The following is a 25,830-nucleotide window of genomic DNA, read 5'->3' as shown; positions in this document are numbered from 1 at the left end:
ATTCTTTTGGTTTGAAACTTGCTGTGATTATTGTCTTGGTGCCAGTAGAGATCCAGGGATTAGCACAACAACTAGGACGATTTATTACAATTTTAATCATTACAAAAACAGGGTATAAATATGTGCAGAAGGAATTTTATCCAAAAATGTGTAAATATTAAAATTACATATACAAAGTGTGATAATGCATTGAGAATAAATGATACAAACTAGATCAGACAAAATGACAAGTATAGTTTTCAGTAAAAGCACTTGTTCAACTTTACATTCATTACAGTATTGGGAAATGGCCCCATAATAAAACAACAGTCATTAGTGTATCGCCCAATCCTTGTATGCACACACCCAACCGCCCACAGACCCAATTACATTAGGTCATGCAAACAGAAACAGTCATACTCGGTCACTGCTGTGACCTCTGCCTTCGAGCTGATGCAGTATCATAGATCTCAGAGCGCTATACCTGCAGGAGAGAAAAAGCACAAATAATGTCACATACAAAGACATATGAAATGGATTCATTAAATAGGTTTAATACATTATTAAAATTCAAGGGCATAGTTGGAGAAAAACTGAGATTAGCTAAAAGTCTCTTCATAGTGTGTCACATTGCTGGCCACATTAAACATTAAGTCTGATCTGAAATATTAAGAAGTTATTTTGTCATGCAATAAACTAACCTCTGTCAATAAGAGCTTTTCGTTTCAGGATATGTTACAGGAAGGATTCTCTTCCGCAGAAAACAATTTTAAAATTCTAACGTTTCATTAGCTTCGCATAATGAAACATAATACTTGGAGTGGAGAGTTTTATTTTTTTCCTGCTGAGTAACTATTTACTTACTTCTTTGTCAGTTTAACTATTTCACGTTCCTCTTCCTCTTTGAGCTTCTCTACAAAGCTGTCTAAAACCGGAATTTCAAATTTGATGTACTGAGCAACCTACAAAGGGAAAGAAAAAAAAAAAGTAAATTCATTTTAGCACATGAAAATGCAATGATCTAAAGCTTTATTTGAACATTTCTTTCACTGTATGCTTAGAGTTGTCCTGAGAAAATATAAATCTCCATTTCTGTTTCATTTCTTTTGCACTCTCAAGCAAATCTTTGTTTTTGAGCATCGACCTCTATCTAGCGCCATGCACTGTTTTTGTCCTGTCATTGTCCTACTAAATACTGAACCTCAATCCCAGTATTTTGTAGCCTCTAACAGTTTTTCTTCCTCTATTTCCCAGTTTCTTCCTCCTCTATTTTCCAATCTACTTTGACCAGGCTTCCTGCTCTTGTCCCTGCTGGAAGAACACATCCTGACAGCATGATGCAACATGTTTCACTGGGAATGGTGCAGTTCTTTTCCACAACACATCATATTTGGTGTGTAGGCGAAATATTTTGAAGAAACCTCTTTCATGTGTTTGCTGTGGCATTAGGTGAACTATAGAGGTTTCATATGAATTTTTTTGTGACTGTTCACTAATTATGTGACTTTTCACGGTAACTGTTTGCATTAAATTTTAGGACTTGAGGGATGTATTGTTAAAGAAAAAACCTAGGAAATCATGAATTCTTTTTCTACCACTTCACAATTATGTGCAAATTTATGTTGATTTATAAAACATTTCGCATTAAATTGCACATAAGTTTTCTCTATTTTCTAAGTCTGCCTTATGAATACTGTATTTAATTTAGGCATTTAAAAATGCAGAAAGAAAAAAAAAACTTTCTTCTGTTTAATAATTATAAGCTACTTTGTGTTTGTCTATTAGATGAAATGAGAATAAAAACATGGAAGCTTGAGGTTTTATCTTGGCAAAATGTGGAAAAGTTCTAAGGATAAGAAGATTTGGAAAGCACTAAATATATCAAGCAACATCACAATAGATATTCAGTCATCTTAATCTGTTGTTGAATTTGTCCCAAAACAGGATATGATATATCAGCTTCCTAAATTTAGCCCAACTATCCTTCATTGGCCCATTGAGAACTATCAAAATATTATAAAAAGGATCACTTATGTTGAACAGTTTCAGAGAACAAAGCCACACGATGAGCAATACTAAGGCTCACATCATATGTCACTTCCTCTCCCAGGTCGGCTTCTGTGATAAAGATTTTGGAGATTTTCTCACACGGCCCGTAGAGCACACGAGCGACCAGAGGGTGTTCATCATTCTTCAGTCGTGTTCTTTCTACCAGATCAGCACAAAAGAAAATAAGCTGCTTATAAACAAAAACAAATACCTATATAGCTGCAAAACCATCGCAAATACAGACTTACCACCAGACTCGTGTACCATGTAAAGGACAAAGTCTTCAGAGTTGTTTTCAACCTTAAATAAAACAAGTACTCATTATTTCAAGTTTAACTTATCAGAAAAAAACTGAAGCCAGCATCTTGTTCTCACCCTAAACTTGTGTAGCAGCAGGTTGAGGACTTGTCCGGTTGTCATTGAGCTGTTTACGCGAACATTCGTGACCGAACCATAAGCTGGAGTGAAAACAGATGTCTAAATGAAGAAGAAGAGATAAATCAATATGTTTGAGTAACGTACATTTTGTTTTCGTACAGAACCTCTCGTACACTTGAAAAGTTGAGTGCGTGTTCCTGAACATGAACGCGTCGGACATTTTGGCCAGGAAAGCAACGGGAGAAAGGAAATCCTTTCATCTGCAGCTGGACTCTGTTCAACATCAACATCAGCTCATGCTGAATCAAGCAGAAACTAATGCGGGTAACTTTGCCTTAAGTCTGTTTTCTGTGGCACATGATGAAATCAGCCCACAGCAGGCCATTGTGAAACTCAGCAGAAGTACAGTCTAAGGAAACCACCGCCCCTCTGCACCTGGGGATATCTCAACGAGGGGATTTGTTAAAGCGACCACATTGCTGATTGTTCCGTTTGCTGCACCTTGTGGTTGTAGAAGTGGCCGTTGATCGAGAACCTGTGTGTGCGCAGGCGCTGCAGGTCTCCGGCAGTGTGTGTGTTTGTCCTCCTCTGAACTCGCATGAAGGAAGCATCACTCCTGGTCCTCAGCAGCTGGGGGGAGTCCTCTTCCTCTTGACCCCCAATATCACCGTCTAAAGCAAGAAATAAATTACGTTTACCCATTTTCACATTTTTAATAAAATGCTGTTCCTGCGTCCCCTCCGCATTCATGACACTGTATGAAAAAGGAAAGGGGATTTCTCAAATAAATATCAGCAAGTGAAATTATTTAGACTTAAAATATTCAATAATGGTTAAACACTAACAACGTTAACATTTTTTGTAAGAAAGATAGTCTGTTTGCTTTGTTTTATTACCTGTATCATTTCCAGTTTCCAGAGACAAACGTATGGACTGAATTAAATCCTTCTGAGACTAAATCTATCAGAAATATGAATCACGCTGGGGCTTAACTGTATTAACTTAAGTTAGAAACGGCCATGAGGTTTGTGATGAGAAAGTTTCTGCTTTGGAGCAAGAGTTTGTTTCCAGCTTTCGTAAGTGTAAAAGACAGCACTAATGTCAAAGTTAAACTCGCTAGAATGCTTGGAAGATTAACAGCAAGCGGCCAAGAATTTTAACCCTAAATTACAGACTGTCTTAGCTGCTCTAGTCATGAGCGGTACCCTGTTAAAACAGCTTCAACAAACACTTCTAATTCAGTACCAATATATAGAAATGGTTTGTGATTAAGGTTATTTGAGAAAAAGTGTTGCAGCAATAGAAAAACATTCTCTACTGACTTCCAAAACTGCTAAAGCAAAATATCTCCAGCTGGTTATGATATTGGAATCTATGAATGCTGGGTATCCAATGTGCTTTAAATAGGACTTTCTTCCACCCATTCTCTGTTGGGACACAAAATGAAACCAAAGCAAGATTGTGTATACAACTAAGTCTGTAACACTAGATTCTGAATGACAAAACCACTTAAATTTTCATTCTTAGACAATCAGCCTGATGCAACTATAAGCACTGCTACATTCCTCAGTTACTGTATTTTTGTGGTCCACTGAGCTGCTTGGACATGCTATTGCAGAGTTGTCAACACATAAAAATAAAATAAGCATAAAGAAAGTTTGCATTGTTGCTTATCTGTCGCAGCAGATTGGAGCAACTGACCAAAGAGGCTGCAAAAGCCAACGTGATGGACATAAGGAGTGTAATTCTGTTTATTTATAGTGTTGCTGATCTGATCTGGTGTAGCTGGCATATGAGGAAACTATAACACGTGAGACAAGCTTTCCACAAGACCTGCTGAATAAAGCACCTGCGAGGGTTTAATCTCTCACAACGTGTAATCTGCATTAATCCAGGAGGTCTCAGTGTGTGTGTGTGTGTGCGTTTGTGTTGGTAGGGAAGAAGGAATGGCTGCACGTGTTTGCGCTCACCAGCTGGTCTAGGTTCTCCGTTCACTGAGTTATTATTGGACTCTGCAGATGCTTGCTTTGCCACGGTAGATATTTCATTCCTGAAAGAGAAAAGAACGTTCATTTATTATTTTCTCTTAATTTTATGACTGTTTGGCTTTTCCAGGAGTGGAGAAATAACAGTGAACGACAACCCATTGCATGAATATTGATTTAATACGTTTTTTCAGCACTTAAAATGACTTGCCTGCTTTCCTGAGTGAAGACTGAAAGGAAATGTTAGTTTCTTAACCCCTCAACTATATAGCTGTTCACTGAGTCTAAAACACATATTAAAACTGTTCTCATGTCATTATGTCCAACTAAGTACCCACATATATTTTCAAATCAAATTACAATATTTTTTTAAAAAGACCTACAATTTAAATGGTATATTCTAAGTTTTTTTTTTTTTTTTTTTAAACTTGTATTTATTTGTTATACTTACTGGGGAAAATATTTTTTATTCAAAATATGTAAAGTGTTCAAATGGATCACTAAAAAGTTTGCTTCACTTCCAACTCACTTATTGTAGACAAAGGTGTCCTACAAAGATCAGTGTTATAACCACTCCTTTTCATCCTCCATATCAATAATCCAATCCAAATTTCATTTTGATGGTGATTGTCAAAGCTTCTATAATCTGGATATTGGTCAGATAGTTTGACAGCAGTGTAATTTCATCTGCAAGGCTATTTTTTCAAGGAAGTGAAAAGCTACAATTAGCCAAATGACAAAGAGCAATACTCTGATATAAGTTAGCAACTTCACTGCGCTAACAATGACTTTTTCAGGTTTTCACAAGAGAGTATTGCTCTCATGTGACCTTATCGTCTCAGTTGAGCCCATCAAGGCCTATGTATGAAGTACGGATCAGACAGCTTAACCTGTTCAGACGAAATCTTTCGTTGTCATCAAACATCTGAAGTCTTATTGGTCGGCGCAGTCCCCAGTAAATGTTTAGCAGCCCCTCTAGGATGAGCTGTCCATCCTCCTGCACAAAGAGAACCACGCAGAACAACAATAATCAACAGAAATGTTCAGGGAGGAAATCCTGCTTGGCCGACGGCCACGGCGGCTCCGTTTCAGGTGTACGTGCTGGAACAGTTGCATTCAGCCGCACGGGGAAGCCTTGAAAACTGGAGAAAGTCAGTCAGGTTGGGCTGTCCCCTTTTTCCACAGTGGAGGAGTACAGTCACGTCTGAGGCGACATCAGAGAAGAGCGAGTGCTGTAGGTCACGTAGGCGCAGGCTGATGCTTTTAATTTAACATCAATGGGAATAACTTTAGAGAACAAAAATAGTTCTGAATAACCTTTACTTCAGGGAAAACTGTTATAATTTACGTCTATGACTTATGTAGGAGAAATAGTAATTGTAATGAAAATCTTTTGACCTGAATAGTTTGGCATAGGTCAGCAGCTAATTATGCTTATTTTTCATAAAAACAGGAAATAAATTACACTGCAGCTGTGAATATTATAATTGCAGACTAAGAAGGCTCTCTGTTCCCCCAGTTTGATAATATTTGTTATATAACCACCATTTCTAAGTCATTACCCGCAACACAACATGGGTCTTTCAACATAGGCTTTACTTGTTTCAATCAGATTGTCACGGAGATCTTAACACCAAAGTTAAAAAGGATAAGACAAAAATTCGTTTTTTATAAGTTAAAAGGTCGGCCTGATCAGGTGATGCAAGGTCTGGGTTTCTGTTTTGCCTTTGGGTTAAATTCTACTCTACAGAAAACAAACCACTGGAAACATCAAGAAAACAGCAAACGGGAGAAATGATTCAAGAAATGTTCAAAAAGCTCAGTCAAAATGCAGTAAAGCTTTTGCTTTAATCATTTACTTTAAATAGTAAACATACAGAAATAAAGATAAACACTGGGTAAACTTTACTTTCTCATACTTCTTTCAAACTTTTGTTACATTATCATTACAAACTTCCATGTATGTTATTTGACTTTAATGTGACAGACCCACACAAAGTAATTGTGAAGTGGAAAGATAATTATACGGGGTTCTTGATTGTTTTTTTTTTTACAAGTAAAACCTTAGGGATATGACAGTCCATGTCATATAAAATATTCTGCTACATGTTTTACTGAGGCATTCCAAGAATCAGCCCCACTGAGTGTTTGAGCATTTAGGTTTCTGCCTTTTCAGCTGGTTTCTTCTGCTGCCTGTTGTTTCTTGTTCTCCTGAGATTTTCCTTCTGTGTCTCAGTTTTATGTTTTTTTTTTTTTGAAAAATATGAACTTTCCTTATTTATTAAATGCCTCTTAAAATCCCCCCAAAAGAAAAAGGTTGATGTAAATTAAGCCTCAAGCTCACAACACACTCTACAAGGATTTTAGTTTCCTCTACCAGTCAGTACATAAAGTCCAAGTCCATTAAAGCACATCTTTCATATGTCTAAATAAACAAGAAACATTTTGTTTTTGCCTGAATGCCTCATGATTGACACATTTTTTCCCCCCATTTGAACTCCTACTGGTCTGTCATAGTTTCATAACAATATTATATTTTTATATTAAATTCAACATGTAAACATTGTTTTTGACTTCATTTTAGACTGAACAGCATGAGGAAAGTTACCTCCCCTCCAGGCAAAACACTGGACAGAAACATTTCTCTGTGTGTGTGTGTGTGTGTGCGTGTGTGTGTGTGTGTGTGCGTGTGCGTGTGTGCAGTTACTCCAGGGCTTCATTGTTTCTGCTATGTAAACACAGAGCGCAGCTGCAGCACTGGACTCTGCTAACCCGCCACTCCTGCGTTTCCTGAGCATGCACAGACACACCCTCGAATGTACACGCTCGCACCGAATCACACAGATGTGAGTAAGGTCAGCGAAGCTATTTTTGGATAAGGTGGTTAATCACTGTGTTGCACCCAGCCTATAAAGCCTGGACGCATGCTCAAGTCCTCTCATACTCTGCTGCACGGATTAGACGGCACTCAGTTTATCCCAGCATTCAAAGAGCCCAAACTCAAACACTGAAGGTGAGCAGGATTCTTCTTTTTTCTCTTTGTTTTATACAATACTATCAACATTTTACAATTAAAAAAAATAGCAAAGTAAAACTCCACTGTTTTGCCAGCATAATATTTAAGTTTTTAATGATAAATTAGAATAACAACAAACAGAATTTTAGTAGTCTCTAACAAGTTTGTTTTTCTTCTTATTCCTGCAGCATGAAAAACAAGAGGCTGCTAATGTCTCTGCCTCTACTACCCACAATTACTGAGACACTGGAGGACCTGCCTGTCCATCCCTCCTCCTTGCAACAACCCCAGGGATCCCACTCTCTGGACGACTACATGTCGAGCATCCAAGCCCTTGCGCGGCCTGTCGAGGACACGAGTTACGGCCCCGTCAGACTCCAGAGGTCCCCCCGGCAGCATCAGCTCTCTAAAACCGCCCGTGTGTCTTCACGCACACCAAGGACTTCCAGAGCAGCCAGTCTGCCCTCGCACAGCACAGAGGAGTTTTCCCTCAGGATGAGCAGAGAACGAGACAGCAGGGGCAAAGACCCCGTGGACTGGCTCTTTGGACAAATAAGGACTTGAAGAGAGATGCTGCTATTGTCGGACATCATGTGGGTACTTTGCTGGAGCGAGGAAATAAGTTCGGAGGAACCTCAGGATGAACTGCTCCGCCATGGCTCATGATAATAGTGCAGATGTAACTTATATATTTATATTTTTATTTAGTAAAGACTCTATGTGGTCTATGTGTTTACAGAGTTTAATATTTTGTTGAGACGTAAGATGTGGTTTCTAATAAAATGATAAAATATCACAACTTTCTTTCTGTTTTCTTCCTTCAAGCAATTTTTATCATTCTGTAACTTTTTGTCCCGCATAAAAGAATTATCAGGAGGAGTTAATGAATAAAACAAAACATTTAATTTCTACCCAGTTTTATTTTTGTAGTTTTCCAGACATAGTAGTTTCTAGACATGTTTTTTGTGGGTTCTTAACAAGTAATTGCACTAAAATCTACTACAATTTAAAGTCTACATTTCAGTGCCTAAAATGCAAAATTCTTAAGTTTAAATTAACCATTTGATGCTGATACGTTTTAAAATGAAAGATTTCTAGGCTTCAACTAAATGTAAACGTCTTTAGTATTTTTAATGACATTTGGTTCTTCTCCTACATGTGCACGATTATTGTTATGATTAGGTTTTCAGCTTTAAGTTGTTGTATATATATATATATATATATATCGTTTTTTTTTTTTGTTTTTTTTTTACATTTTGAGTAATGACTTTACCGCCATCTAATGGTGGAGTTCAAACTTAAAGCCAGATATACTACTTATAGCCACAAGGGGGCGCTTCATGGTTGAGCACATGATAATTAGGTTTTGGGTCACTACAGTAAAAGAGTCCAAGGTAAACAGTCAGTTCTGTGTTTTATTGAGCGGTGAGTCAGTGAAACGGTGAATTATCTTCGTTCAGTAAGAGATTGTAAAAATCAGTATAATACAAGATACAAAGGAAGGAAGCACATATTCTACATTTATTTAAACAGCTTTAAGATACACTGCTTCATGTCAGCTAAAATTATTTAAGGTGATTAGCTTTCAGTCTTAGAGATTCTGCACAACGTTGTCTTACAATTAAGAATAAGTTTTCCTTTCATTAAGTTTACATATCCGTCATCAACAATCAAATTGTATGTTTTTGTTTTTAAACTGTTTTTAATTACTTTTTTATTATGTTGTGTTTTTAAATTGTACAGCACTTTGTATCAACTGTGGTTGTTTTAAAGTGCTTTATAAATAAAGTTGGTATGGTAAAAAACAAATAATTTTGGTACTGCACTCTAAAAAGAAAATAGTTGAACCAACTTAATTGAATTACTTCTATGGGTAACAAGCAATTCAATTATGTTTATCCAACTTAATTTATTAAGTTTAACCAATTCAATATATTATAATCATCCAACTTAATTTATTAAGTTTAACCAATTCCATATATTATAATCATCCAACTCAATTTGTTAACTTTGTTTTACAAATTTATTAAGTATGTTTAAGATAACAGATTTGTCAGTCTTACTCAAATCATTTAGTTTACTTTAACAAATGGTAAATGGACTGAACTTATATAGAACTTTTCCAGTCATTTTGACCACTCTACACTACAGTCACACACAGATCAGTAGGCAATTTGGGGGAAAGCACCTTGCCCATTGACACATGGCAGGAGGAAGCTGGAATTGAACCAACAACCTTCCAATCACAAGATAACTACTCCACCCACAGAGCCACGGTCAATCTGTCCCTGGTATGCTTGAGTCATGGTGTCAGACATGGGATACAAATTATGGTACTGAACTTAATTATTTAAAGTAAAGTCAAAGTAAAAAGGTAATCTAAGGAAAAGATTTGTAACTTTTAAGCTAGAGTGCATTTAGAGGACACTGTAAAAAAAACCTCAAACACTTTTTACAGTGTTTGAGTTGACTTTCTGTAGAATTAAGTCAAAGAGATTTTAAATGTTTATTAGAACAAAATAAATGATTTGAGTAAGAGTGACTTAAATTTGTCATGTTAAACCCCCTTATGAATTAAGTTATAAAAAAACTTAGCAAATTGAGATGGAAGGACTTAATGAACTGAGTTGGATGATCATAATAAATTGGGTTGGGCAAAAGCAAAAGAATTAAGTGAAATTAATGTAAATAAGTCCATAAGATGAACTGCAGCCCAAATACACTTTTTAGAGTGTAATTCAGCGTGAAATTAAATTAAAATAAATTGTTGTCAAAAGACTGAATGTGTCATAAATCCTGACTGTGAAACTGTGTGGGCTAACTGGTCAAACAGGGTCTCCAGGACTGAGAAACACCTCCGTTAATACTGACAAGTCGTACATGTTCGAGCTCGTTCCCTTCTCAAAGAGATTTGGTTCATTTGCTTTACAAGACAGCTGTAAAGTCAGTCATACTCACATGCCCAATGACTAAAGCACATCACCTGACCTGATTATGATCTAATCTTGACTGTAACCTACACATCTTCCTGTGTCAACCTGCCTCTAATTTCCACACACAAGCTGTTTACATCAGACTGCTCTGTTTGGCAAAGAGGAATGATGCTGCATGTTTGCTACATCTAAGCCCATTCATGTGGTCTATATGTTTACTAGAAATTTCCAAAATGAGTTTCCAAACTTTGGCTTTTGGGCAGCATACATGCATAACCAAAGAATGCTACTGCTGAGCAACGGTTTGACCTTTATAGCCACAAAATATCCAGTGACTAAGTCCCCAGTAGCCCTGCTTCTGCTGGGTCTGCAGCTGAGATGCCCCAGAATCTGGTCTAATTATCTAGTCTAGACATCAGCAAAGTATTTTAGGGATCATACATGTAATTTTCTTTCTTTCTTTATTTATTTATTTATTTATTTTAAATCAAACCATACAACAGAACCAATAAGTTTTATTTTATTTTAGTATTTCAAATGAATTTTTTTGTTTTCTGATTATACTCTACAGCTCATAAAACTCCAAAATGTGAAGATTTGCATATAAAAAAAATATTTTTAGTTATTTACATGTTATGTTGCGGAGTCGCAACAATGTATCAATGTGAACAACCAGCTTCTTTAGCAGCATGTTGTGTTTAAGCACATTAATGGAAAGTTGAGTGGACAGAAAAAGGCAGATTGAGCCGTAGGAACAGCTGCAGACCCCAATGTCTTCTGTAAATTGTGTATTTCATTTGGGAAAGTCATTTCCCAGAATCTGAAGGAAGAGTGAAGAGACAAGTCATCATCAACATGGCATGGTAACCTGCCATTTACTAAGTCCAAAGTTAGTGCAGTCATCTACCATAAAATTATTAGAAAATTCATAGAAAAAAGCAGGTTGGACTTCCTTAGCACCTCACAGAGCCCCACAGAGATCACCTCCATGCCATGCTGGACTGATGCAGAAGTTTATGCAAAAGTAGTCCCAAACAAATACCATATATGTTAGAGTACATGGAAATACTTTTTAGAATGCCAACAATTATGTATTAATATGATTTTTGTTGGTCTTAATAGTCACATTTTTCGAGAAACTTTTTTCATATTTTAAATAGGCATTGGTCACAATCATTAAAATTAAGAGAAATAAATACTTCACAAATATCACTCCATGTGTAAGAAATCTATTTATTTAAATTAAACTACTGAGATAAGTTAAGCTACTTGATGATACTCTAATTCTTTAAAATAAACCTACATTGCTGTGCTATTCTACAAGCAGTCAAGCATCAAATTTTACTTTGAGCTTTTTTACGAAAAGATAAAGACCTTTGTTAAAATAATTTAAAAAAATGTTAACTGTGCTTTCTCCCTCTTCAATATTACCAACTTAGAAGGAGCTGCACACGTTAATTAAAAATTAAAAGTTGGTAAATTCTGATCAAATAACACTAAGAAACAACACATACAGTAGCTTGAATGCTTTCTTTGTGAGTACGAAATAGTCAGCACTACTTTCTGAACAAACAATAACAAAATTGTTCTCGTGTTTATATAAATCATATCAAAATTATAATCCAATGCAATATGGATTAGATGTTTACAGTTTTGTAATTCCAGCATTTTTGCCACACTGGAATTTTGCATTAACGTTTTTCTCATAGAGAGTAAATCTACTAACCTAAAAGGGACACTAGGTTCAGCGTGTTTCAAAATGCTTGAGCTGTCCCTCCTTTCTTCAGTGTTTGCCCAAGGAGCAAACCTGTTTTAGAAGATTTCTGAGGAAGTTTTACTTTAGGCTTTAATTGCTTTTTCCACTCATTTTCATTCCAGTCTCTATAGCTTACTTATGACTCATTCAGGCAGGAAAAAGCCTCTTAAACCCAAAGGATACATCTGTGTTGACATACAACAGACAATTTAGCAGAGAACCTATTCTTCATTGAAGCTTTAGGCACTCTGTTGCCACAAATTGTTCAGATTTCTGTATTTAAGTTTAGTTAGAAAAGAAAGAATACATACAACATGTACTAGTATTTTACCACATAAATAAGAATTTTTTATTTTGTATTTTTCAAAAACATGAGTTCTAGGAGTTCTTCAACTTTTTATGCACTCTGTGCACAGTATGCCATGCTATGATTGGATACTGCACAAAAACTGGACGGACAGTTGGAGAAAATCTTAGAAAAACTTCAGTAAGTCAGTAAGAACTCTTAAAATTATAAGAAGATTTGGCTTTTTGGAAGCAAAGTCAGCAGAAATTAGGATGGATTAAAACGATTTTGCAGACTGTTGACTTGCCTGAAAACAAACAAACACGTGCATCTCTGGACCCCAAAGACAAGAAATTATTTTCTTTGTCTTGTCATTACTAGCGGGACTGTACACGCCAAGTAGGTCAGCACCGACTGAAAGAGCTAAATAGACATAATCTGTATAATCAGAGTGGACAAGTCTGTACAGTCATGACAAAGAGATGCAAGTTCAGGAATCTAACGACTGATTACTTGACTCATGCATATTTACAGATTACCCTCAGTTAAACTTGTGACCAATATATTCTGTTTAAAACAAAAAAAATACTGAAAAAAGTAAGATTGTATGACCAAAACAAATACTGGAACTGTGATACAAAAAGAGTTAATGTATGGATCATATTAAGATGAGTTATTTAAATAATAATTCCCAAGCTAACAGTGCTTGTCCAGTCCAAACTTTATCCCATACAACTTTTTCTTTTTACCTTGAACCCTTAACCGTCTCTTTTCAGTCATATATCTAACTCAGATCTACTGATTCTGAGATGTTTCTTCTCTATCCATCTTTTTTCTGGACTATAATGACTATAAAAAGTTTTGTTTTTCAGCCATAAAGCTGCAACTGATTGGCCTTCTGCTGACACTCAATGACTTACAGTTACCAATAATGATTTTTCCTAAGAGTAGTGATAAGGTGTTTAGGTAGAAGACTAAATTTGCAATATATGATCAATTGACTTTAGCTGTAATGTATTATAATTGTGATTGCATGGGGCTTGGCAGAAATCGTATTGAGATATTTGGTATAAACAGTTTTTAACTCTGCCAGACACACAACATGCAGCATCATAATCCATTGTTTTCAACTTTAAACTCTGTAAATGATCCATATTTCTGACCAGTTTTAATTTTTTTGCACAACTGAAGATAAATGCTTAAAAATTCCAAATATAAGCAAAACCTATGTAAAAAACAAACAAACAAACAAAAAAAACCATTACTCTAACTAAAAGATTTCCCACCTCTTGTCTGGAAAGTACAACCTCCCAGCCAGGAGTGCTTTAGGGGTGCACTTTTTTTTTTACATAAAAACCTGGCAGATACAGTGGAGAGAAAATCCTGCTGAAGGGGAAAATTTTGTCAAATAAGTTATTGTCCTGCTCTCGTTAGGATTATTAGCTTAAAGTCACACCGTATTATTAAGAGGAATTCTGAATGCTCATTGGTTATGTCTACCAGCACAAAATATTGATATTACCTACTTATTAACCTGCTACTTAACACACATTAAAATCACTGAAACACTCTGTATTCTGGGCTCTTACATAAACCCACAACAGAACAAATGCAGCATCTGTATTTATCTATTTACATAAGTATTATATCTATATATAATGCATATTTATCTACTTTTTTGCTGTCTGAGCAAACATAATGTTATCTTTCTGAATGTAAAAACTGTTTTTCATGAAAAGAAAATGCTGTCTCATCATCTGCCCCAGTATGTCTTGTGTGAATACTTTATACAATAAAAGTAGTTCACGGCTAAATCACAGAAGAACCTAAGCTGAAGAACCGAAAGTATCCATTAGTCTTACAGTACAGTTGGGTTAAGTTACATAAACAGACTTTTCCTTTCATTTTTTTTTTTTTTTCATCTGCATAGCTGAAAGGTGACACAGTGCTGCTTTCCGACATCAAAGCAGGGCTTACAGGGCTGAGTCATCCTGTGCCGGATCATTTTCTGTTCACTTGAAATGAGGAAAAATTTGGTAACGTTTTATCCTACATGCTATTAGAGTTTTTGAAGGTGGCTAAACTGTTGTTTCCTTTGTGGCTGATATCACAGAAATATTTTGGCAGCAGCGGTTTCCTCTGCCCATCGTGTGCAGCTGTGTGGGATTTCCCCAGAAAGTGACAATGCTACTTTTTCTGTTTATTTTTCTGTAAGGTTGTGGGTCTGACTTGGGAATAAAAATGAAAGGACACATCTTGACCACTCTGCCCTGCCCTTGTAATGTACAGACACTGAAAAATATGCATGCTGTCGCTGGAAAACCTGCTGGTGAACACAAAGGGGAAGTCCAAACCACAAAACCCTCAGGATAATTATCAAATAAATGGCCCAACTGCTTTACACAAAAAGAGCTTACTGTGGAAATTATTTCTCTGAGTTTTCTACTGAAAGAGGAGCCTGCCCTTCTCATTCTGTCTTAATTTTGAGGGACACAGGGGCTTTTTTTTTTGGTTTCTTACCAACTTGCCATGTTGGAAAACAAGTCAGGAATCTTGAAGGGCTTTGTTTCAACATTCACAGCCACAGTCACAGTGTGATGCTTCTTTGGTTTTTCTATCTGTCAGACAATCAAATTGCTATGCTTCAACATGTGCGAGGCATTTCACAGTAAGGCACAGCAGTTTGCATCAGCTACTCCTTTCTTCCCTGCATTTCCAGCAGCAACTCGGCATCCCGATTCTTACCTCGCGAGTCCGCAGCTGAAAGTTTTTCCCCTCATGATAGCAGTTGTAGGTTCTCAGCAGTGACAGGATGTCAGACCTGAATATGAACACAAAGGCTGGATTAGTGCTAACAATTCACCCACAATGCAGGTATTGCTGGCGATAAATGAAACGTATCACGTCTAATCAACACACCGACTTTGGTTTATTGTCTGTGTTCACTAAGCACTTACTTTGGTATGAGCTTCTCTTCGCTGAGCTTTACAAAGGTCTGACGTTCACACATTCTCACTGGAGAAAACGAGACAAAACAGTTTATGTAGTCTCTGCTCATAATCCCAAATAGCAATTTAAAAATAAAGATTTGAAGAGAGAAAGGCACAATGTCGTCTTATGCAGGTCTTTTATAATGGCAGCAAAGAAAATCAATATAGTTACTAATAAATGTCTTTACACCTACTACACCTTTTCATACTTTATCACATTACAATCTTAAATATTTATATTTGTCTCTGGGAGTTTATATTATGAACCAAAGCAAACTAGCACATATGAATAGGAATGAAAATGATGTGTTATTACATTCTTTAAAAAGAAAAAAAAGTAAAAGTGTGGGGTGGATTCGCATCCAGACACCTTGATATTGATTGATTTAGATCAAAGGATTTGCATGAGTCAGAATGGCCAAGTCAAAGTCCAGACCTATTTCCAGTTGGCAACTTGCCAAGATTTCTGTTCACAAACAGCCTTTCTTCTCGTTTCTGTAATTGCAATGAATGAGCAAACATTTCCAACCATGTATGTAGAAAGCAGATCCCCAAAACACCTGCAGCTGTAAAAGCAACAAAAAGTATTTCTATAGACTCAGGATGATGAATATATATGCAAGGCAACACTGTTTTATTTTTATTCATTTGAAAAAGAAAACTAAACCATAACATATCCCCTTTCCACTTCACATTAATGCAGCACTTTTTGTTGGTCTATCACAAAAAAAAAATCAACCCACACAAATTAACAAAACAGTAACAAGTTAAAGGATGCTTTACAGTAGTTTTTTAAATGATTTTAGTAGAACCTCTCCTTATAAACAAAACCTTTGGAAGCTATTGCTTTAGGGTTTCGTGTAGGGACACTGAATTAGGAGAAATCACATGGGGCTGTTGACACGGAGCCAACAGAGGGAAAAAAAGTATTACCTTGTGCTGCTGGGGTTACAGAGAGGCTGAGGAGGAATGTCTTTGTCTCATTCAGGGACAAAAATCTGCCTCTGCCGCCAAAATAATAACGAAATGTAAAGTAGACTTTAGTTCTCTGGAACTTTAACAAAAATAAATAAATAAAGAAATAAAATCTCAGAGAACTTGAGTTTAATTTTCTTTCTGTTGCACAGTAGAAAATAAGGACAGTCAGTTAATTACTGATTTATTAAAAAAATCACATGACACATCCTGAGGAAATCTGTGCTTTATCCATGTATCCTAGTTTTAGGAGCAAAGCGAGGGAATTTCCTAGTTTGGAAAACCCATCTCCTGAGTGGAGTGGTCGGGGGGAGGAGCATGCTGGTATAAAGCTCCAAAACGGAGCTCAGCGCAAACGTTCGTCTCGTCTCCAGCATGGCGCTTAATCTTCAGGCTGTCTGTCAGCTCGCTCTCCTCAGCCTCTGCTGTCTACTCACTACAGGTAAGAACATGTTTATAAAACAGTTATTAATAAAGCCAAAGTGCATTATAGCTTTCTCCTGCAACAAGAAAAGAAAGCTGGGTGAACAAGGACTCTCACTCTCGCTGTGCCTCAGCGGATTAACCTTTAATCTTGTTTTTGTGTCTGTGCAGTGCGAGAGGCAGAAGGAACATACGTCCCCGGAAGATGTTTGTGTCCAGAGACTACAAAGAGGGTCAGGGGGCAACTAACAGACCTTAAGATTTACCCTGCAAGTGCCACCTGCAGCAACATTACAGTCATGTGAGTTCCAGACGCTGCAGGCAGCCATACACCAGCCAACCTTAAAAATATATTGAAAGTTGTACTAAATGTGTTTTATTTTTCTATGTGCTTTTCAGAGTGACGCTGAAGAGTAACAACTCAAATGTTTGCTTAAATCCCGAAGCACCAATGGGGAAACAGCTGATTCGATGCTGGGAAAGGTGAGAATCTTAAAAAAAAAACACTTATTTCCAGAGAGTCCCTGGCAGTAATAGTTGAAAATATTGCATCTTTAAGGGTTTATTAAGAATGAAAGACAGCTTTTAAATGCAGTAAGTGAACCATATAATGCTTCAGCTTAGAGGTGAATTGAAACTAATCTGGGACAAGGTGGGATCCTGTTTCACATAAATCACTACCACCTGTATTTGATTGTCGCCAAGCTGGTTTTTGTAAATACAGAGCGCCCGGTTTAGCACTTTGTTGATCTTTTCTGCAGATCATGTTTAAGTGTTTGTCTTCTCATTCAAATGTGTGATATACTTCTAAGTGCTTTTTATTTCCTTCTCAGAACTCAGAAGTTGGGCAGCGACATAAAGGTGTGCCTGCGAAGGAGGAGACGGCGAGGCGGGCGCCGGCCGAGGCCCCAGCAGAAGGCAAGGGAGCAAACCAGAAGAGCATCATCCTCACAATCCAAATAGTTCAGCAGGTTCCCAAACAGCGTAAAGCTACAGTGTGGAGCGAAGAGTGTACAGACTGATGGTTGCTGCATTGCGGGCTGTTTTTTTGTGACTGCAGTACAACAGTGCCTGTTTTAAACACTTTTTTTTTTAAATCTGTTATAGTAAAGCTCATCATCGTGCTCCCTTTAGGTTTTATCTGAGCTGAAAATCTCTATTAGTTGGCAGCAGGGGGCTTTGCCCCCCCAAAGAGACTGATTTTATTTCTACGAACAAAGTGACAGGTTTCACTTTGAAGCATTGAAAAATGGTCAAGGGACTGTTTATGTGTAGCTACAATCAGCTGGGAAAAGTCTTCCATGTATTTATTTTTATATAAATATATATATAAACTTTTTTAAGTTGTTTTATAAATAAATATAAAAGAACAGATCTGTTATCGTGTGATTTTTTTTTAGGCTCAAGCTTTGATAGTAGATCATAGTTAAAGGAAGGGGAGGATAAGTCCTTCCTTAACAGGACGAGAGGGGTCAGCGAGACCCTAGCCTCTGCTTTAGTTAAAAAAAAATCTCCAGGATGTGAGTCAGCAGCTGCAAGAAAAACAAACTAATCTTTCTTAAAATAGCTGTACAATAATGTGTATTTAAGCTATAACTACATTAAGTCAATTCACAGTAGAATTTGAGTAAAGTAGCACTGTCAGATTCATCTAAAGATGTAAAGCAAGAGTTTTACAGCACAGATCAGGGTACAGCAATAATGTTTTATACTTTTATTACTGGTTGTGCACAATAGACATTCCTGTTTGAAGGAGCCACTGGATGTTATGTTAAGTCATAAATATGCTGCCTGAGAGGTCTTGTAAAAGTATTTCATAAGCTACACCCAGTAAGTGCCGCAAGAAAGGGCCTGTGTAAATAACACAGTTATCCTTCAGCCCACCATTTAATAACAGATGCACGCTCCAACCTGCTCCGCTCCAGTTCTGGAAAATAAGAAGAAATCCAAACGGCTTTCATATAAACTCTTGCGAAATCATCATGTGATCACTTTCCCACCAAACGGCTCACAGAACATGGGTGTGATATGGAAAGTGAAAGTAAATTTTACCACAGTACAGGCATTGTTAATAGGTAAGGGAATGCAGGACGGATTTTCCGTAACTGCTCCGTTATCACCACAGTGAGAGCACTGAGTGAAAGTCAAATATTATGGAGTGAGGTGGTCTGATTAAACGTTAACCCGCAAAAATAGCAAATTAATGGTAGAAAGTTACAAATATACAGGATAAAATCTAAAAATACTAATTTTGGCTAAATGTTCCATAGCAAGTCACAAAGGATCAGCATGGTATTTGTAGCCACAAGCAATATTCTGGCAAACTTCTGGCAGAAACCTTGGTCACATGCAGAGTGATTTTAATTCATTGGTTTCCTGGCCTGCACCCAGCTTTTAAGGATGCTTTAAGGTTGCTGCCAACTTAAGGTTAGTGCCATTCCAGAGACTTGATATTATCCTGCTTTATTTACTCCAAAACGGTTTTGATGAGTGTTTGGGATCATTAAGAACATGTTTGACAGCTGGTACACTGTTCCTAGGATTGAAAGCTTTACTTTGACTCCTCCAAAAAAAATTCTCATTTTTGTGGATAAACAGCTCAATCGCTGTCTTATCTGATGGTAAAAACTTTCCCCCAACATTTGGCTTGTATAGAGAGCAAATCCAACTTTCCATCCATCTTGTTGATTTTGGGACAGACGCTTCATTTTTGGGCAGCATCTTCTTTATCTAATGAAAAGCAAAACTCCCTTCCTGTTTATAATGGTACTGTTGACTTTTTCATACTAATTCTTTACAAACAGCAAATTTGATTAAGTGACAACATTGATTTTTTTTGCCCAGTCTCATTTCAGATGGACCTTCTCACTGACTCACTTGCATTTCTGATTAAAATTACTTAACAATCTACTATAAGAAAAAGATTTTGTCTGCAAATATTTTTGGTACTATGATTTCTAATTTCGTTTTCTTCATACAAGGCTGCTTTTGAAAACACATTCCACATTGTTTGAACAATCATCAGAAGCCACTCACCCTATCAAACATTAATAGAGATACTGCAGGAGAAGCGAGAAGAACAATTGACTCACCCCGCCTACCACCTGTTAGACCGGCTGCCTCCTGGCCCATTAGAACCAGGACAAACAGAGTCTGGGACACTTTCTTCCCATAAGCCACAACATCACTGTCCGGCCCAACCCCCATTCTCTCTTACCCTCACCGCCATCACCTCCACAAGGCAATAAATAATCTTAAAATAAAAGCATTCTATTTCTATGTCTAACTCAATAAAGAAATGAAATCACACAAAATTGTATTTGAACTTTAAAATGTTGCGTATCTCATAATCCGCATTTGAAAGAGAACAACCTGCACAGACTATTGCGAACATGTAATCCCACAAAATCGTAAAGCTGAGCATAAGTGTATTTGCCACTTGGCCTGCGATCAACCTTTAATAACACACAATCATTAGACAAACCCTCTCACCACCAACGTGAGCCTTTCAGAGCAAAAGAAGTGTCCTATTGATGAGCTGCAGCAAAGAGACAGGGTGTGGTGCTGAAAAGGTCTTCAGGATCATTTCCAGAATATACACGCTGTTCAAAACAGGAGAGAACATGCAACCAATCAGCTTTTCAAAAAATATTGACAAAGATAAATTTTCTAACTGAGAAACTTGCTCCCACATGCAGGAACGGTTGATAGAAAACCCTCTGCTGCAGGGCGGCAACAATAAGAAACAGCAGCCAGAACAAAACATAGATGTGCATGTATATGTGCATACTGTAATGCACAATGTATCAAAGTTTATTGTTATTGTATCATCACTATACGCAATATTTACATTGTAAAGAACTGCATGGAGAGCAATAAATGGAAGCTAATTATATAAATACCATGAAGTCAGGCTCTCTGTGCCTGTGCAATTTCACTGTTAAAATGGGGGTATTAACTAAACTTGCCATTTCATTTTATAATGTTGTTCCCTAATCGAAAACATACCAGGAGTGCTGAGTGATACTTGACTCTCCCATGGCAGCCATTCGGAGGTGCCATATTTCCTAAAAGTTCCTCAGTGGAGCTGCAGTCTCCAGCTCAGAATCCCCTCATAGAGCAACATCTCACCTTCACAACTCCTCCAGACTAGCAGCAGCAGACATGAGCAAACACCTGGTGGAACAACGTGTCTGCTGAGCTCATCATACGAACTACTTCTCAGCCAATGCATCTATTGATGAAGGCGGAGTATCAGAAAGAGTAGGAGCTTCTTAAAGAGACAGAGACCCAATTTCAAGGTGTTTAATTGAGGAGCCAAATTACTTTTAAGTTATCTTTGATATATACACAACATATTTTATAACAACTACAGGTGACTTGATTGTGATATATTATATGCTGTGCCTAGAAAATACATAACACCCCTGTCTTCAACATGTTTTCCTAAGATTGCCCAGCCCAATCAAGAGTGTCCTAACACATTTCTTCATAAATCCTTCTGTTATTGATTTGAAGTCAGTCAGTATGCTGTATGACAGTCCACACAATGATGTTCCCACTTCACTTTGGCTTGTTTTGTTTTGATGGAGTGATGCGTGTCACCATTCTTCCTCCAAAAATGGTTGTTGCGATGGCACTAAAGGAGTTCAACTTTGTCTTCATCTGATCAGGCTTTTCCTAACTTGTTTTAGTATTGTGCAACAAACTTTAAACAAGTTTCAACACACACTTTATTCATTCTTTCTAATTGCAGCAAGTGTGCATAGAGGCAACTGCAGCTGAGCACATTACTTGTTGCTCTCATTAGAAAAACTTCACCTGCTACCTAAAGACCTTTGTGAACGTCACTGTGAGAGAGAGAGAGAGAGAGAGAGAGAGAGAGAGAGAGAGAGAGAGAGAGAGAGAGAGAGAGAGAGAGAGAGAGAGAGAGAGAGAGAGAGAGAGAGAGAGAGAGAGAGAGAGAGAGCGCGCGTGAACTTATTCTTTGTTCTAGGAGGGGCACCTGGCCAAGCCTGGTGAAATGATCTTTTCATTTTCAGATTATGGCCTCAACTGCTCTTAATGAAACATTCAAAAGTTTAGGAACGTAGCTGCATCCATTGCTATTAGTATGTTTTGTAACAGTAACACATTTTCTGAAAGTTTCACTGATTTTACCATGGTTAGTGGTAAATCTTTAATAGGCCATCAGTTAATATTAACTCTGCTGACAAGGATGTGCACATAACAGAAAGAAACATTATGAAATACTGACTGATTTCTTGTCATAATATGCATTTTACACACTCTTTTTTAAATATGTTCAATGTCTATATTCCATGTAGCATTCAAGTTACATACCTATAACTTCATGGACCACTGACTCACATATAAGCGTTTGTAGTTGAGTTAAAAACTTCTGATAGATTTAACACTGCAAAGCTGATGATCCAATGGTGTCACCTAGTGTTTACAGCAAGAATTACACTCTTTGGTCACATGATCCACTAGGCAGTGCTTCATACAGTCTGATCTAAAGATTTAAAAGGCAAAGCCAGTTGAATGGAAGAATGTGACTTCGTGGTATCAGAATACAGTAAAAGTAAGAGGAAGTTCTGTTAATTTAATGGTGTCTAGTTATTTTTTAGTAAAAGTGCTAATATTGAATATTTCTACATGTTCCAGTGTGGGCCATTAAAATCTCCTTCAAAATAAATGACAGAGATGATTCTAGAGACAAGCGTATGAGCCAGAGCACAGATTGGTAAAGGGAGAGAAAAAAAACAAAACAAAAAAAACAGAAGAAAAACTGCTTACATTAGCAGTGAGCAGCTGCCACAAAAATCAGGAAACAGATAATACTGTCTGGGTTTGAGAAGTCATGTGTGGAAAGCCTGGTGGTAACTCACCTAAAACATAGAGAGCATGAAAAAAGGAGAGATTCTTACTTGTAACATTGCTGTTTTACTTTTTACTAAAACAAAATACACCATGGGCATTTTGTGCAAAAATCCCAAACAGAGGACACATCAGCTGTTCCTTTCCACTATCAACCAGCCAGATAACTGAGAGAGGATATCCATAAAAGGATGTCCAGACTGTTTCTAATACATATTTATACACACTAAGAGATGCATCAATTTTCCATAACTTAAAGGATTCCAGTCTGTCGCCATTATGATAAATTATTTAACCTTCACACGTGTCTGCACAGAAGACGGACTAAGCTTGATGTATAGTAGTGCTTCACAAAAGTATTCATACGACTTGAAGCTAAACATTTCGCTTCAAGTGTGACGTTAATCTGTAGGATTTAAGGTATGCCACACAAGACAGTGCCTTAACATAAGAAAAACTATGCATGTTTTTTGCCTTTATTAAGCAGCTTTTATTGCAATTTAGTTGCCTTTTTTTCTGGCACTGCTGCAGGAGGAGAACTGTCAAACTGTGTAATGTGTCCAGTTTGACAGCTTGGGACAATCATTGATTCAGGAATAAAAGTTGATGTGAACTGTGAAGCAGCACACAAAAAAAGGTCATCGCAGTTTGTCTTTCCTGTAGAAACTTCCCCCCTTTCATATTGACAAGACCAGCATTACATTATTACAGATATTTTATTGAGTAGGTTTTATCCTTTTCGCCCATGTCTTGGTTCTGAATGACAGCAACAAACTTAAGCAACTCCATGAAGTGGCCAGAGAACATGTTTGATCAAATTAATCTTAATCCAAAGTCTCTGCATGTCAAACAGTTATAGATAACAACCAGCTGTGTTAAAAGAAGACTCCCAAACATGATGTGGAGAATTTCTACCTTTTAAGTCGAGGTTTGACCTCTCTAAGCAGGACAGAGAGATTTGGTCCAGCTGGTATTGTTTATCTGAATAATTTTTGTGCATATATAACACAAAACTTGCAGATGTATTTCTTGTAGTCCTTTGCACTATTTTGTGGTGTATTTTGTAGCTGAAAGGTTTTACATGCTCTGGTTTTATTGCAGCCTGAAGTACTTTCTGTTTATTTTTTCTCTCTATTTTCTCCATGTGAATATTATCCATTGTCTGATTTTCACATGTGATATCATAGATAGATGCTCTTTTAACTGTTGAACTAAATAAGCAGCCACATCCTCTTGTACTTAGTTATCTACTGTCCATTTAGAGCTAAATGTAAGTTCTCTAATTTTTTTCATCTGTACTTCTCTTTTTCTTACTTTCAATTTGACTCAAAAGTAAATTTTACTCGAACACCTCATCTGTTTGGCAATTTGTTCAAAATTAAAGTTAATGGTTGATGTCAGTATTTCCTATGGGCACTAAAGTCAACTGGTGGCACTTCTATCACTGTTTTATGGACTCAGATCAAAGCTTGTGCATGTGTCAGGATGGTCCAGTTAAAGTCCACAAAATTGAGACTTTGTGGTAGGCTACAGCTTCAAAGTTGCTCAGATGCTCTTCTTTCAAGTGTTTGGTTGTATAGTTTAAATTTATGGGGATCAGGGAAAAGGGGGATGAATACAAATACATAGTAACTTCAAATTTGTTTTTCTGAAAAGTATGTTTTTCAGTCAACCTCACAGTTATCTGTTGTGTTACTCTATCGCATTCAATCTCAATAAAATGCATCGAAGCTTATGACTGAAACGTAACATAATCTGAATTAGTAGTGTTGCCAATACAATTTATTGTTCTTTCTGTAATAAAAGTAATGCTCAGCTCTACAAAAAAGGATCTTCTCTGTGAGCCGTCTCTGTCCCAATGTGTGTGAGCTCTCCCGGTGGACAAAGAACCCTCATTGCAGTCTGTGATTGGTTTGATCATCCCGAAATCCGCATCTAATTATCGCACCTACAGTGGCCAGCAGCGCCCGAAGACAAGAAACGTCCAAAAAAAGAGCTCCAGATTGCATCCAAAAATGGTGCAAAAATAACGATTTGAGCATAAAAACCCACATCAGAACAAATGTGGGTGAGGAGATGCACCTTCAGATTACTTGGTGTGGTCATTCATAGGCTTGCGGCTATCACTCCACAATTAACATGAGAGCAAAGCGAGCAGGAGCTCACTAAAGTTACATTAAAGCCACTCCCTTCTGTATTAATATTTTTAGCACAAAATGTGGAAATTTACCGCAATCCAACTTCCGAAGTAATATTATTTTTTATAACCTCAGTAAACTTCCCCGCCTCTTCATCTTGCTGTACAATGCCATCCTGTAGTAAAATTAATGATAATGTCTCCTACCATAACAGAGTGCGACCTCGTCTTCTTCAGTGACTCTGCCAGCGATGTATTCTCCTTATCTTTTCTAGTGTTATGCCTTTTTGCCCGAGCGGTATTCTGAGAGGGGATACAAAACGGACGAGGGACAAAGCCAATAGAAGCAGGCATCACCACTCCTCAGCCAATCGCCGTTCAGTATGGGCGGGACCTTATTTACGGTACTCTCTAAAAACCCTGCAGCGAAAAATCGTCAGTATCTGATCGTTGTCTCAGTAAAATACATTATCACTGAGAACTTAATTAGGTTATTCGTTTCAAAAAGTGAAATATTATGTAGATTCATTAAACATAATTTGGATGAACAGAGTTTAGACTAAAAAAATAAATAGAATGTTTTAAAAATATAAATTAGAAAAATGCATATGATCAAAAAGGTTTGATGCAGAAATGTTATGTTCACACAGTTATGGAGAAGACTGTTTACTTAAAAGGTGTCTAGCCAGTGACACCCTCCTCAAGGAAGATAAGTCGCTAAAGAAACTGTCTCTATACAAAGTGGCGTATCAGAGCATATTATGGGAAAGTTAAGTGGAAGGAAAACAGAGTGTTTTGAAGTTTCATGTGACGTGGATTGCTTAGTATATCAAGAGCCATCACATATGTATAGTATGTCACATTTTCTGACAATGGTCTATGAAGTAAAAATTACAGAACTTATGCTTAGAGGTCCAAAATCCCTTTTTTATGAGAAAGTTATTATTTTTATTTTTATTTAGAAGATCCCAGAGTCTGAAGGTCCTGAGGAAGGATGCTCAGAATCCAAGTTGCTAAAGATTCAGTATGAAGTTTCCACAGTC

The 25,830-nt window shown here is 37.1% G+C and overlaps 3 protein-coding genes across 4 annotated transcripts; 2 read left to right on the top strand and 1 right to left on the bottom strand.

Annotated features, from left to right (window-relative positions):
• Positions 1 to 75: 75 nt before the first annotated feature.
• rassf4a (Ras association domain family member 4a) lies at positions 76 to 25,084 on the bottom strand. Of its 2 annotated transcripts, XM_014982541.2 has the most exons (11): positions 24,995 to 25,084; positions 15,340 to 15,397; positions 15,128 to 15,203; positions 5,282 to 5,388; positions 4,377 to 4,456; positions 2,908 to 3,077; positions 2,404 to 2,505; positions 2,277 to 2,328; positions 2,066 to 2,187; positions 844 to 941; positions 76 to 463 (listed from the first exon to the last, which is right to left on the bottom strand). In XM_014982541.2, the coding sequence occupies exons 2-11, from the start codon at positions 15,390 to 15,392 to the stop codon at positions 394 to 396; spliced, it is 930 nt and encodes a 309-aa protein (XP_014838027.1). In that variant the 5' UTR covers positions 15,393 to 15,397; positions 24,995 to 25,084; the 3' UTR covers positions 76 to 393. The 2 variants fall into 2 exon arrangements, with proteins under 2 accessions (XP_014838027.1, XP_014838026.1); XM_014982540.2 differs by lacking the exon at positions 24,995 to 25,084 and having other exon boundaries at positions 15,340 to 15,455.
• On the top strand, positions 7,278 to 8,206 carry LOC148155319 (uncharacterized). The gene is made up of 2 exons (XM_088013502.1): positions 7,278 to 7,404; positions 7,596 to 8,206. The coding sequence occupies exon 2, from the start codon at positions 7,597 to 7,599 to the stop codon at positions 7,969 to 7,971; it is 375 nt and encodes a 124-aa protein (XP_087869628.1). The 5' UTR covers positions 7,278 to 7,404; position 7,596; the 3' UTR covers positions 7,972 to 8,206.
• Positions 16,655 to 18,144, top strand: LOC106915143 (growth-regulated alpha protein-like). The gene is made up of 4 exons (XM_014982547.2): positions 16,655 to 16,789; positions 16,942 to 17,071; positions 17,170 to 17,253; positions 17,604 to 18,144. The coding sequence occupies exons 1-4, from the start codon at positions 16,723 to 16,725 to the stop codon at positions 17,731 to 17,733; spliced, it is 411 nt and encodes a 136-aa protein (XP_014838033.2). The 5' UTR covers positions 16,655 to 16,722; the 3' UTR covers positions 17,734 to 18,144.
• Positions 25,085 to 25,830: the final 746 nt, after the last annotated feature.

This window comes from Poecilia mexicana, unplaced genomic scaffold (assembly GCF_051168715.1).
Source record: "Poecilia mexicana isolate PSO_F unplaced genomic scaffold, ASM5116871v1 scaffold_15, whole genome shotgun sequence".
NCBI lineage: Eukaryota > Metazoa > Chordata > Actinopteri > Cyprinodontiformes > Poeciliidae > Poecilia > Poecilia mexicana.
This window is presented reverse-complemented; position numbering and strand designations above follow the sequence as displayed.